Source organism: Argopecten irradians, chromosome 1, assembly GCF_041381155.1.
Source record: "Argopecten irradians isolate NY chromosome 1, Ai_NY, whole genome shotgun sequence".
Taxonomy (NCBI): Eukaryota; Metazoa; Mollusca; class Bivalvia; order Pectinida; family Pectinidae; genus Argopecten; species Argopecten irradians.
The window spans coordinates 50,243,845-50,259,445 of NC_091134.1; the positions used below are offsets into that span (position 1 = coordinate 50,243,845).

Sequence of the window (15,601 nt, forward strand, 5' to 3'; positions counted from 1 at the left end):
GTTAATACGTCATATCGTAACGTCATAAAAAAGCATCATAAAACGTAATGCATCTTCACAAACTAATGACGTCTCCATCAAAACCTACTTGGAAGGACATATAAGTCTTTTATATGCTTAGTACTATGATGGAATAAGAATGAAGTATTCTGACCAGCTTCATCCCCTTAAAATATAATAATTTGGATATCCTTGGTGATAACTTAAAAAAATCTATAAATAATAGAGAAAATTAAGATAGAAAATAATAGGGTAGATTTATTGATATATTATGAACATATGTTATAAATCACAGATATTTGTATTGCACAGCCAAACGCCACAAGTTATTAACAGTCAAAATACCATAATATCGCAATCAAAAACATGCAACTTTCTGATAATTAATCAAATGTTCATTTTCTTGAATTCAATACGATCTATTAAAACTTTTTACATTGAAATTGTATTACCGAATCATTCACTTGTATATTGCCAGTTACAAGTCATTAAAATCTGTATATATGCATGTTCAGTGCATATGTATTGAAATAAGCAAATTTAGATTGTTTTCATGTCCAGATGAAACTCTAAACATACGTCATTTTAACATTGGGGATGATGATTGGGAGAGTAAATGTTTGATGCTTAATTTACACATATACACAAACAAAATTGCAATAGAAACACATTGAATAATATTTTGTTCATGTTTTCCCAGAAAGAATCCTGAAAAGATGGTAATGAATTTGAAGGCTTTATGACATCCCAGTGATCTGTTCACGCACTGTATTAAGGCTTTTCATATGCCTACACTGAACAAGTACTTTCACACTCATAACAGCCAATCGTTTACACATGAGATTAAATTATCCTTTGTCTTCAATCCTTAACAAAAATACGTATAGTTACATTATTGTCAGACACGACTGATAGCCACAGGGGGACGTCTTTGGATATAATACCAAGTAGTCGTCGGATTAAGTCTTTATCTGTCGTTATAGAGGTTTCACAACGTCCTTTTCACGACTCTAGCTATATCTTATGTAGCGGGAACTGTTTGATAAAGTTGGTCATACTCATCCTGCTGTTTTTCAAAGCGAGCACTTATAAAACCGAATCGCGTTGATTAACATAAGCATCCGAACGTACCACTATGATATCCTTCGGAAGCACTACTTTAGATTTCAAACACAATTTTACATAATTTATTTTCCTCATGTCTCTTCACCAGAGTGAACAGATTGGCTATCTTCACCGTGACTTTTATGATCTATTTTTACTTCTTCCTTTACTTCTGTTTGATGTGCAGTACCCTTTAGCTCGTAATCTAAAAGATCCACGTCATCAGAAACTTCTGACACCACTGACGCTGCACGTGACACAGGCCTGGTCTTGATGTCAACAAAAACGATTTCGTCTGGAAGTTTGTCTGGAAGCTTATATCCGTCACTGGACCCCGCAAAGAATGATGGTTCTGGATTTTGAGATTCCTTTGGCAGTAATGGTGGCGCAAAGAAGGTTTTATACTTTGGCTCCTTCATCATTACGATCTTCTTTGGACTGACGAATGCCGGGGTTACGGGGTCAGCTACTCGCCATTTTTGCAGAACCATTCGTGCTCTTGCAGCGTCAGATTTATTTTCAGTAAAGCCTATTGATCTCATAACTTTTCCGTTGTTGATTTTAAAATTCAGGTCTCTGACATTTGCAAAGAACATTTGGGACAATTTTTTACACTTTTCATAATTCGTTGCTTGTCGCTGTAATCGTGCCTCCACGAAAGGCTGTTGTCGCTTTTTCTCGCGCTCTCTTTCGTATTCCTCGTCCGGATCTAAAGAACTATTTGGAACTCTATGTCTGGCAATTTCACCTCTTGCCACCTTATCCTGAATTTCCTCGTAAGACAGATCTGGAAGATACCTTTTCAAGATTGAAGCCACTGCGATATTTTCATTGGATATTCTTAAGGTTCTGAATTGAGCGTCTGTCTTCGCGCGGTTCATTGTTTGAATATGATACCGATTACACTCTCGGCAAGTTTTAGGACCCATGATTTCACAACAGATGGGTGAAGGCGAGGAAGGATTTATGGTGTAATGCTTTTCCAGTTCATCGATATAAGAATCCCCCTCCTGTCTGGAGGACACCCGAGAAGGCAACGGTTCACTTCGGATACTCTTGGGAGTCATTGTTTCCCTTCGGACCGCGTGTATGTACCGACTAGCACTAGTATTTGGTCGACTTCGATTAAGTCCTTCTAATTTGTTGCGGACGCTCTCGTGCGCCGCCACAACACCCTGATGTCGGCTCTTGGCCGAATACGTGAGTCTCTCGCGTTCAGCCACTCTATATATGTCGTCGAGACTTAGAGTGAGTTCTGTCGGCTGGACAACCTTCATGGCAGGTCGAGTAGGCGTAGACTGCATCACAGCCATAGCCGTCACTGACCGTGTTATCTGTAACATACAACAATTAAAAACATATAAGCAATGGAAATCAATGCATCAAGATATTTCGATACTAATGTCCATCTTTATTTCGCTGAAATGGTGAGGAAAGAATTATTAGCGTTGAAAAACAACATAGCACTTCTGTTTTAGATACATTTATGTTTACAATACGATTAAGAAATCTGGAAGAAGTGAACCCCCCTCATCCCAGCCTCCTTCAATAAAAACATCCACAACCCAAAAACAAATGAATAAATAAATACCAAAACAAATTTAGTCTAATTGAAAGTCTTGTGAACACTAGCAGCAATATACAGTTCAGGTAGAGAGATAATTTTTTTAGCTCTATCACTTGATTGACATATTAGAAGTAAGTGATTATATATATCATTTTATCATGTAAAGAAATCTGGATAGAAGCATGGTAGCTTGTGCTCCATTCAAACTAACACAAAAAACAGATTCCTAAAACAATCCCAACCGAGATATCATGTAAAGCCTTGGGCTCACGGAACTTTTCTGAAAAGTTGAAGAGACATACATTATACTTTAAACAATTCTTTCCAAACATTCGCCCTGCTTTGATATACTAAATGACAAGAAACGAAGCAATGCTGTCGTCAAAATACAAAATGTCCCCTACCATTTCGTGATCCTGTCATACAAATCACAAGTTTACAGTGTCTGTGTGATACTCTGGATTATTTTCTCACCACGTCGAAGAACACTTAAATACCACAGGTTTTTATTTACACGGATTTTCTTCGCTATTGAAAGGCAAATAATGCGTTTGAATAAGTAAGATATAAAGCATAAATGTACATAACAGGCACACATGAAACGCTTCAATTTCACACCCAGTAATAAATTAAAGGTGTTTAGTCATCACGAAGATGCATGTCGAGTTACTTCAGGCGTGTGAATAAAATGTTCCTTAAATACACGCGGGAGGAGCAGCAAAACGAACATGGATTAAGAATTTTCTAATTGATTGATTAAATGGTCGTGGTGGATCTGCAAATATGTATGGATGAAAGTCTTCAAAAGACGTTTTCATAAAAATGGAGTTGTCTACCACATGTTTTGATCTGTTTAGTTTGTGGACTAAATCAGGCTTTACACATGTAACAGCACAAATAAACAATGATTAGTCCGTGGATACAGAAAATGAACTAAATAAAAGCCATCGTATGTTATTGAACTGCATTCAGCTAATATTATTAATACATAAGGTATTTAATAGCATGCAATATATTGTGCAGAAGATGTCATTTATTACAACGACAACACGTTTTATACATACACTGTCTGTTCTTTCTGAATACCCTATTCATTTAGGCAGCCCAGAGAAAGCCATCGTGTTTCAATTTCATAAAAGACCTGAACAATAAGTTTGAAAACAAGCTATACCTGACAAATAATTGCAAAATCATAATAAAAAAACTCACAAACAGACTTCAAAAGTTCCTGGATGCCAAATAGTTGTATAGTTATATAAGCCCTCAAACCTATTAAACTAATCATTTTCTAGCTCAGGAGAAAGCTATGCTATAAGTATGAACCATTTACATATATTGTAGTTTATTTCACGCACTGTGCGCCGTAGATCAACTCCCTAGAGATAAGCTATTAAATATGAAAATTTACAACTCGGAGTCCCTTTCAGCATTGACAATGTTCTGACTAGGCTAAAGGAGGGTACCTAGCCGTGTTATTCCTAAGTGACAGCCATTGTGTTCGGTAAATAGGAAATTCGAGATCAGGTACCGATCTATTCACCATAGAACAGTACTTACATACCATGATATAGAGATCTGACATGTCGGAGAAAGTTTACCAATACAGACCTGTCATTCGCTGGTGTCACAATAGAAGGAATTTTATATAGTGTATATAAATCACACAATTGATTGCAACAATAGTCAGCTCGAAGGATGTATTCAGTTTTGTGAAGCAACGAAACAAATCCATTTTATATAATATACAAACCATAATTTTCATGAATACAGATAATATCTTTCCGATAGTCATCAAAGCGAGTTACAGAGTGTAACTTTGTCTGCTATCTTTGCTTAGTAACATACTATTTATACACAACAGTAAATTGATGAATTAATTGATAGCACAAAATAACTTCCCAATCCAGCAAACATTCGTTTCAATAAGTCAATTGCTCTAAAAATTTTCACTATTGATATGATCTAATGTGGATGTTTAAATGTCACGATTAATTCGGGTTTGATTTTTTTTCTGTTCTACCGTCCCATGACATATATTCTAAATATCTACACTCACCGACTGATTCATTCTCTTTTGTCCACTAGGTGGTGACATCCGGTCATACTGAATGATACTGTGGGTTTTAGAGAACCGTACACGCGGTGAATTTGGGTTCTTCTTCATATCCGTTGTCATGGTAACAGACATATTTGTTTCAGATTGCAAATAAATTTCCGAGTTTAGGACTTAGCAAATTCCTCTCAGGGAAATCAGATCACGAATCAAAATACACAAAATTATTTTTTAAACTGCATCATATGGATTATGCTGTCTTTGTGTTATCCAAAATGTTAAATATTATAAATAAACGTTGATAACAAATGATAAACACTTCTAGAATCAGCTCCTGGGCGATAGAGTTTGTTCTAAAGATGTGGAGTCTTTGCCATTGACTATTTATGATGCTCCTCTCATTTATTTATTCATTTATGACACCTTTTGAATGTCGCTACCAACTGCAGCAAACAGATATACACACCGACTATACACACGTGACTATACAGGACCATCGTCCAAATTTGTCTGGTAAATCATACGATAATTAAATCAAAAGACCCATATCATTTTAAAATCCCGAATTTATCCTCAGACTCGGACAATAAGAGACTAGCATTTTTGACCGTTGTCCAGTTGTCCAGAGACCAGCTCGAATCTGGCCTTCTCTATCATCACTAAGATCAACAATGGACTCTTTATAGCATGTTGCCGGATTAAAATTCCAAAGAATATTAAAGAAAATCAATTATCTCACAGCAATTATTGATATTTGAAAACCTAAGTGTGGGGCAATCACTTCGTTATATCGTTTTTATCAAACACGCTCACGTTAAGACTGAATTATTATTTGATCATTTGTATTCCTCTTTAATTAAACGCTATCTTGCACAATCAAAAGCACAAACGTCGTAATGATAAAATAACCCCACAGAAATATGAAAGGTGTCATAAATACACAACACTCAAAACACAGTACAAAAACTCAATTGAATGACGTCTGCAATAAAATGTCGTCCAATTTTGTTGATTTTCACCATGTTCGTAAAGATCAGTCAATTATGAAGGAACGATGTGTTCATTTTTTTTGGTTCATGGGTGGAATCTTCACATGGGACCAAAATGCGATGTTTACGTTTAATACGACACAAACCAATAAGTGCACCTTTGAAGGATAATACGCATTGAAGACAATGGATGAGTCAGTAATGGGGACTATTTATTCCACACTGGTGCCAGGAATAATCATCTCCATAGCCTATACATGTCCATACCATTAAAGATTTTATCATATGGCGGTAGATACAATGCTATCAAAGTAAGAACACACTTATGCTGCACGTTAGAAACTTGAGCCAGAGTACTTCAAACATTGGATACATAATCACTGAATTTTGAAATGTAATTCCACTTATAAAGGCATTCATTTTTGTCAAACAAACAGGTGCTGCGTAAAACTTCTAACTATATATTTATATCCACAAAAATAGTTTAAAACTCAGGCTTAATCGAAAAGCTCCAGTATGTATCGCCAAGCATGAATCAACAAATTCCAAACATGTCGCTAAAGAACAAACTGTTGTAATTCCATGGAAAAGCCTTTATGACTTCTGAATACGACATAATGAATGGTCCTCAATATGATCAATTCCATAATTCAGTTGTTTCTGGTTTATAGGCTGTACCGTTGTCAATGGCACTCGTACAAATTCTTTATGTCCATTCGTCTCGGACGGGATAATGTATTGTGGATACACAAAAATGTATACTGTTTCCACAAGGGATTGCATGGATTCATAAAAACTAATTATTTCCAACAATGACTTTGAAGACTCACAATGGCTAATTCACGCTCCAATACGGTAACAGTGTCCAGTCATTTTCTTCTCAACCGTAATTGAAGGATACCGTATTGAAAGGATTCTAAACTCTTTCACCTCGTAACGGCACGGACATGTAATTACAGAACAATAGACATAGGTAGTCAGATAAAAGTGTCTGTTCCCATGTTCCATTAATGGCAAATACCTGGTCCTCGTGCTAGTGTAATTAACACCCAGGTAGATAATTATGTAAATCAATTAGTACCCCTTTTTGTATGGTGGTTGCTCGGAGGCCATAGGAAAGTGACTATACCCAGTTAAACCTACGCGGTGTTAGTGAGAGCATTGTTATAGACAGAGAAACCCTCAAATAGATTAAAACTATTGAGTTATTGCTCCCAGCTAAAGTTTGACTACTCATTAAAAGGATTGGATCCTATATCAAAATACCAATAAAGATATATCTGATGTTGACACCACACGGCGGTGTGAACTCGTGCCACAGGACTGTGTAAATACCGAAGACTTCCGAACGGAGATCGATTTATTACTCTGTTTGTCTACCACTAAATAAAGGTGATGTCTTTTTAGGTGGGAAAAAAGAATTGTTATCTTGGTGTCGCGATTATAACTTAAACAATATTTCGAAAATTCCATATAAGATTCAAAGGGTTATCATATTGCACATCACGATTACTTATCTAAGGCATTTAAAGGAGAAAACAACACAGTCACCTTCTTATTTAGAAAGTGAAATACATACACACGAAATGAAAAGTATTTTATGATCACATTTATTGTACACGTTATTTGTGTAGGTATACTTCACCTTGATTCACTCTAAGTAACGAGTATAGGATCAATTTTGGGTTTTGAAGACAAATAAGATCTATCATACATTTTAGATAGACCTTATCCTACCAAAAGCAAACCGAATATGAGAAATGTTAGTCATAGGGACGAGATACAATACTAATAAACTATCTAGCTGTATACAATAATAATAAACTATCTAGCTATATAAGTATCGAAAGAAATGAAACCATTTAAGATATCTGGGTTTTATAGCTTTGGTCGACAAAGATTATAGTCGGTATGAATAACTACTATTTTTTGCTGAAACAGATGTTCTCTTTTTACACTGGAACAAAACCTATCACAGCAAAAGTGGAAAGTGGAAGTTTATATAGATTCATATTCATTTAAAGTTTCAAATAGTTTTTAATTGTCGATCATAATTTATTTGCTTGTTTTATGATAAATAATGTAGTGGTTTATGGTTGATAAATCTAGAATCGATAACATATTTCTCGCAACGCAAATTTAACGATGGTGATATTACATGCAGTGGATGATGACGTCACCGGCGTTATCGTAAGAGTAATTAAATCTATTTATTGTCTTAGATTTATTGGCTCTGACAGACGAGTTACAGCCCCTGAATGAACTCTCCCTTACCAAGTGGCACACTTCATTCTTATCTTGTGTTTACACTCTACCATTCCACTGTGACTCTCCAGGAGATGTGAGAGGGCTCTCTAGAAGTGAGAGGTTTATTACAAACTGCCCTTGTCAACTCAATGGCATCAAAATATTTAATAACAAGTGGCAAGTATGGGGCACGATTGAAAACTTATCTCGTTTCCTAAATTTTGTCAAGAAGCTTTACCTATAGAATATAACTGGCATGGGGAAGTTTTACACGAAAAACTACTGAGTGTAATTTCATTAGTTTTATTAAAATATTTTAGATGGTGGAAGAACACTTCATAAAACCTATTTCCGAGAATACAATAGTATCGTTAGAAAGACAAGACTTACCAGTTTGTTAGATTGTTGTAAAGTGAGGTCGACAAATAGCATCAGACTGCATCAAGTACTGCAACTAGGTACTGTTGATGTTAAATAGTCTACTCTAAGTACTGGTTAAACCATCTGCTGCTGCTTTGGATATCAACAACGATACCAAACATTATACAGTATTCTAGAAAGTAACCGACCCTTTTCATCTGTCGTCGTAAAACGTTGCCTTAATCAGGTTTAGCAATAATGGTAATTTTTCAGTGATTGATTTCCTATAATAATGTTCCTATGTATCTCTGGGGTATAGTCTGGGTATGGAATCTCGTGAATTTATACCTTACAGCACAATTAAAACGCCAATCTTACTGATCGATAAACTCACCTTGATGGTTGCTTCAAATTACATAAAATAGATAAATATGGACACCAGAAACGTTAATGTTGATGAAGATAGCCTATTTATTATTTTCCTATTTTCGATTGTTCATACGCGACCCAGCGGCCCGTGAAATGGAAAAGATAGTAGAGAAGTCAATTAGAATACTGTTTATGTTGGATATCGATTCGGGACCGTTAACATACACAGATAATAGACAACGATTTTGTATAGTCCGAGAGCAGCTTATCAAACGTACCTGCAATAGATATTCAATCTTCTCTTACGTTTGTCAAAATGAAATACAAATTCAATCTGCTGAATATTTTATTTTCCTTTTTATTGTTAATCTAGAGTTCATATGCTAGGAATATTGAGAGCCCACCACCAGTTATACTGACTATGAATGCAATGCTCGGGAATGGGAAGACATGTTATTCGGTTGTCAGTGCATTTCACAGTATTGTGTGTCCTGTTTGGAACTGCGCTTTACGTGAGTCATAAAGATGTATTGCACACACAAACGAATCAAATGAGTGCATGATACATAGTAATCCTCAAATCATTTTTACTGTACGTTAAATGTAACTCACACACACACCCTCACTCACCAAAACAATTTGGTTTCTTGAACAATTGTTATGAGACATTACTCTAAAACAATTGCATACCCGACATGCTATCGTGAGTTACGGGTTCTTTAAAGATGTTTTCAAGCTCCAAGTATCAACGGTATCACTTATCGGTCCAAGACCCTAGAAGTACTATTTATCAAATATGACTCTTCGTGCTGAAAGTTTGAAATATTTTTAAATGATAACGTTTAATTATGATTGATTTCACATGGTCGTAAGGTACGGAATGGTGGAGAAATTACCACGTAGATTAATATAATCTTACATGGATTTGTGAAGTGGACAGGGATATCTCAACCCGAGTGAAAGATTTTGGCTGGTCAACCCGAGGCTTGCCGAGGGTTGACGGCCGAAATCTTTCACGAGGGTTGAGATATCCCTGTCCACTTCACAGACCCATGTAAGATTCTTTTTCTCCCATTTTAAGTAGGAAAAATTATGAAATTCACTTGGTTTCCAGCTTTTTCATCACGCCATTATCGCAGGAACGTCGTTATGCGTCAAAACTGATGGCGTCATCTATAATGCGCGAAGCAGTTACGTCGCATGTATTGATGACGTCACGTTATTGTCTAGCGCGTATGAGCTGTCTTACACCCTCTGTGTTAGATAGAGATATCTTTCTCCCATACTTCACAGGGATATCCCGCGGTTGCTAGGGAAAAAATATCTCTATCTTACACAGGGGGGTGTAAGACAGCAAGCCTCGGGTTGACCGGCCAAAATCTTTCACTCGGGTTGAGATATCCCTATCCACTTCACAGACCCATGTAAGATTATACTATTCCCCTAGCAACCACGGGATATCCCTGTGAAGTATGGAAGAAGTGTCTGTCTACACTTATTTTAAGTTGTTTGTCTACTTGCCATGAAAAGGGTCGATACAATTGCATATGTTAGTCGCTATCCAGGAAGAGATGATTATCGCAGGCAACTGCTCATGTTCTATGTCTCATGCACCTGATTATGATATAACATACTACAAAATGGTGCATAACTGCTGATTGTAACGTAACCCATTGTGAAGCTTATTGGCATGTTTTTTTTTTAAAAAAACAGAAAACTATCGTGATCTGTATTGTATCGGTTGAAAGAGTTTGATTGAACATGAATTCAATTTGATATGCATGATATTGATTGTAAGAACGGAAATCAATGTACATATTTAACGTGTTATTTTTGAAACAAAGACAGAGCACATTTATTGAATATCGAATTATGATGAGATAGATCGGTCTTATCATACGTAGAAATACCTGCTGGAATAACCTGTACTTTTATCCTGATCTGATATATCCGTCATGTTGTTGATTTTATGGTTAAGCTGTAATGCCACAGGCTAATGAAAGACTTTGGCCTTATTTTAGCATAAAGATTTGATAATTCTATTGTTGTTTAATACTTTAATATACTTCAGTTTTGATTTTAACAATGGCCTAGTTAATATGACAAAGGTCTATTTTTGTGATATTGAAATTTAAATCCCTTGTTTAATAAACTGACCCAAACGTTAAGATTGATATACCTACTTGATGCATACAGTGCGGTGATCTGTCCGATATGTAATCCAATTATAATCACTGTTAGGTCTATGTTTACGTAAAAATGAATTAATAATAATAGTAAAAAACAACAAATCAAATAATTAAAAAAACGTTCTTCTATTTTGACCTTGTTTTCGATAAAGGTTTTGAAAATTTGACTGACCAAATAGTTTCAATAACAATTGCTTGAAAAGTAATATATTATGAACATTCTCCCTACCACAAAGAAAAAATCATAGTGAAATAGTATGATACTTACATGAAAAACCCGTAAAGTTCTCTTCAGAAATAAAAAAAAAACCCTCTAAAAATCCTTCAAGAACACCAACAGGTTTTGAAGATTTAAAGAATTCCAAAAGTCAGTCCAACCGTTTCTTGTGGCCAATGTTGTCGCCAAATTAATGGCAAATGACAATTCATCACATGTAACTTCACAACAAACTAAGGCCAGTTGCTCACAGACCTCGTTCCCCGGGGCCTGCACCAACCAGGGGTACACACTCAATGTGCTGTTAAATGTACAGGATTGGTATCTTGTGTTTAGAGGGTATCAAATTAAAAATCATGAATATTACGACTGATTTCATTCCTAACTTGTTTGGACACATGAATCCTTATTTAATTTAGAGGTCGATGAATACCGATTATCGATCTGGTAGTGTGACACATGATACTGCGTCTCGATAAAGTAGATATAAATAGAAAGCAAAGGTGACAATAGTTTTTTTTTATTGTTAATTGTTAGAGATTCTAGAGGGCAGCCAATTCTAAAGGTACACGTTATTTATCAAAAACTTCCTTTACCAATCGAAGATACAAAACTGCTGTATATTTTTTTTAATTGTTGGTCGCACTTTTCATTTAATTCTATTATGTAAAACTATATACGCTACGTATATAGTCTTTAATACTCCTTTCATTTCGATGGGTCTTTAAATTTTGGTCCCTAAAGTTCATATACTAGTTTCTTGTTTCATACATGATGACGATGCACAATAAGGGGATATTGTCAATGGAAACGACAAACCATAGATGTATGTCACTGAGATCCCTGTCGGGAGCCTTCTCGCACAAATAACGTTTTTAATTTGGCAATGTATCAGTTCATTTTAAACTGAATAGGCGAACTTAATGAATAAATTCAAATCAGTAAATTGACGCGGGCACGATACTGTTTATAGCTACTGGTGTGAATTTTATTTGATTGGTTTTTACCAACTTGACGACAACCACATTAAATTCGGCAAAACAGAAATCTAGTGTTGTATATTTAAATCGGTTAGAATTGAATGTCAGTAGTTAAAAAAAACATATGTCCAAAATACATTAGAGTGGCAGAAAAGAGTTATATCTTGCAATAACATTATTATATCATCATGTTAATAAGATGACAAAGGAAAAGGAAATATTTCATAGGTGATGTGGAATTAACCCGATAAATATTGTTTAGCTTAACTCATGGAATTGCAAGCAGGCCATGTCGAAGAACAAATAAGTGGATGACAATATGCGTCTTTGAACGGGGATTGACAACTACAATTTCTTCAATTTACCATTTGAGCAAAATTCCAGACTATTCTTTAATATTTTGAAAGGTTTCGTGTGGATATGATCGATTTCTCAATTTTCATATAAGCCCCTATAGTGACACAAATACCCTAAAAATAGATAAACAATCAGTTAAGCTTTGTTGCTGTTTATCTGTATGTGGGAATCAATGTCGGGTTGGGTTACCAACCTACCTAAACCTCTGCAACGTTTCTGCATTGAGAATGATATTTTCTGAATATCATTTTCCCTTCTGACATTGCTTGGTATATCTAATTGCATATGATAAAATGTCGAGGATTGCATATTATGATACATTCGTGTATCATCTAGAAATATAACATTTTAGTTTACAATATGTTGATGCCACCGTCCGATTTGCAATTAGGACAGAAAATTGAAAAACCCTTATTTTGTTTGTCGAACGTGCAGCAGGGAACACTACTTCTTTTGGAGCACCCGATTTTTATTTACAATTATTCTGCTGATGTCAATTCGATAAAGAGTGTTTTTTTTTTATTAATTTGTTATCTAGATTTTTTAACGAACCAGAGTTTGTATTTAATAATCAATAAGATGTTCGAATAATACGTATTCAGATTTAAAACAGTATGACATTATTATTTGTAATGAAGCTCTCAGAAATGTAGACAAATTATAAAACTATTGATAGGATTTATGAGAAGTCGAGGACCAGGTGTTCCAGACGAGCTTGTCCTACAACAAGACATACCACAGAACAAACGTCTAAATTTGGTCAAGTTACAATTGTTTTCTGACAAAAGAGTTACTTGTAATTTCAATAAGCAGTAAGTCCTAGTCTTATATGGAAAATAGTATATTTCCCGATAATATGCGTTTGAAAGACACTCGAAATTGATATATATATATAAGAACACATGACCAATTTCCCATTATAAAGTATACCTATTTGAGTGCTTGATAATATCAGTTACTCTTAAAGGAAAACAGGCTAATAATCTGGCATACATATTATAAGTATTCTGTAAAAAGTATAAGTGATTGATTAATCATATATGAAATGAGGAATAACAAGACTCTTAGCCATTTACAATAGCCTGCTAACTTACTGGGGACGAAGCTCTCAATAACACGGCGCCCAAGGAGAAGGTCTTATCGTACTCATTACATAAGACACACTGGATTTAATACCAAATCCTCAGGTATATTGCCGATCAACGCATTAACTTATCTCAACGAACAATCGGACATCTAATTCTCTGTGACTTCTAAAAATGTTGCATAACTAGAATAATAGCACCTTTTATGGGAAGCTTTCGATGTAGGTCGATTGTTTTCGACTCGAAAATATGTTATCGCCATATTGGACGGTTGGTTTAAACCGTCCTAAACGTTTTAAAGATTAATTACACACGGTATATACTTGCTTGCATAAACTGGCTACCACATATAAACGATATTAATAACTTTTTTACCCATAATTAATTATTGATTTCTTAAATTAGCATTTTTGAATTTGAATTATTTGGAACTTTTTTGTGAGCCTGTATTGATATTGCGTATTTGCTACTTGCGTCAATAATTTTAATTTTTGAGTTAACCAATTTTCAAACGACTAATTAAACAAACACAGAATCTTTACAGTATCCAGCAATTAAATGTACCTCGTACCATATATTTTGCACCCATGTCAGGGTTCAACGATCATCGACAAAATGAAATCTTAACATTTATAATGGGATATAGACCATAGATCAATTTCAACTATGACAAAAATGTGACTTGCAATTTAGAATTTGAAATAGATTTTCACTTGGTTTAAGGGATAGACGGATATAGACTAGCTGAGAATATACATAGATACACAGGTGGATCAATAACACCAACAAACAGGTGAAGAACCACCCGTGACCCTTTTTGTCTTCGATATATAAATAAAAAACGTCTCCTCTATACTTGAACAGGTGCAGCAAGATTAAGCACCACGTTCTCATTGTAATGTAATATTCAAAGATCGGTAAAAATCAATAAAAAAATCGAAGAAGTTGTTTTAATTTAGATAAACTAGCAAGCCATGTTACATTAGGAAAATATATAATACGTTTGACTAAATCAGTGGTCACCATTGTCCATCCTTTTGATACCTACCATTCGGCCATTGTCCAACCACCCCTCTCCTGGTCTCCGGACAAAATTAGAAGTCCTAGTCCGACGTAGATGTACCATATTTAATTCCAATTATATCCCCTAGATGACGCTGTGGTCAAGACTGTGTTTTATCAATTCCGGACATCGCTGGACACTAACGGAAACAATCCATGAGTATATTCGTCCGAAGTGTACACTCAGTATGAGACTTAGTTTTCTTATAGGTGTTAGGCAAACATATCAGGATTAATCCTGTGTCAATATATAGGTAGAATTCCGACACGTGAAATCGATTTTAGGTCCCATCTTGTCTTCGTTTCTAAGACAACGAACATAAGTATTTAAAGTCCACACAATAACATAATAACGAGAGAGATGAAGACAATCTATCTCACATAAGACAGAGTTCTAATTAAAGTCTGAAAACTCCAATGTAAACAAAAGTGACAGACAATACGGTCTCGTCCCAGGAATGGCGCACCCCACGAGGGTTGTCCTGTCTGTCAGTCTAACTGTTGGAGACAGTGAGTTATGAACAGGTAAAGTTACAATAACTTTATAAATCGTTAAGGTGTATAGAGACCCGGTGTATTACGGGTGGAAGTAAGCTACTCAGGTTAGATGAGCGCAATTGGCCTTAATTCTTCATAAACAGAACACGTTGGATGTTTGTGTAGATTTAAAATGCCAGTTAAGGAACTCAACTCATGCGTAACCAACTCCATATTCTTAATAAAAGGATTTCAGTTTTGGATAAAAGATTACATTATCGGCCTTTAAATGTTGGCAAGAAAAAGTACTCTAGTTGAATAGAAGAAAAGTGAGCAATCACAACCGGGTATTATAACGAAACTGCATAGCCTATCCACTGTATGGTACATTGTACAGGCTCCATGCTGTAAACCATCCTTCTTTCGTGCGCGATTTATTTTCGTTGATTCCCAGATTTATGTAATGAAAAATCATCTCCACGATCTACATCATTTTTATTGACAGGAATAAAATTTTGATTTTCAACTCCACGAATGTTAATCTT

General features: G+C 35.3%; 1 protein-coding gene across 3 annotated transcripts; it reads right to left on the minus strand.

The window, feature by feature from the left end:
* Positions 1-232: 232 nt before the first annotated feature.
* LOC138331573 (uncharacterized) lies at positions 233-15,174 on the minus strand. 3 transcript variants are annotated; one of them, XM_069279284.1, is made up of 2 exons: positions 14,566-15,174; positions 233-2,438 (listed from the first exon to the last, which is right to left on the minus strand). In XM_069279284.1, exons 1-2 carry the CDS (start codon positions 14,641-14,643, stop codon positions 1,197-1,199), a joined length of 1,320 nt encoding a protein of 439 aa, XP_069135385.1. In that variant the 5' UTR covers positions 14,644-15,174; the 3' UTR covers positions 233-1,196. The 3 variants fall into 3 exon arrangements, with proteins under 3 accessions (XP_069135385.1, XP_069135392.1, XP_069135377.1); XM_069279291.1 differs by lacking the exon at positions 14,566-15,174 and adding an exon at positions 11,147-11,388; XM_069279276.1 differs by lacking the exon at positions 14,566-15,174 and adding an exon at positions 4,728-6,849.
* Positions 15,175-15,601: the final 427 nt, after the last annotated feature.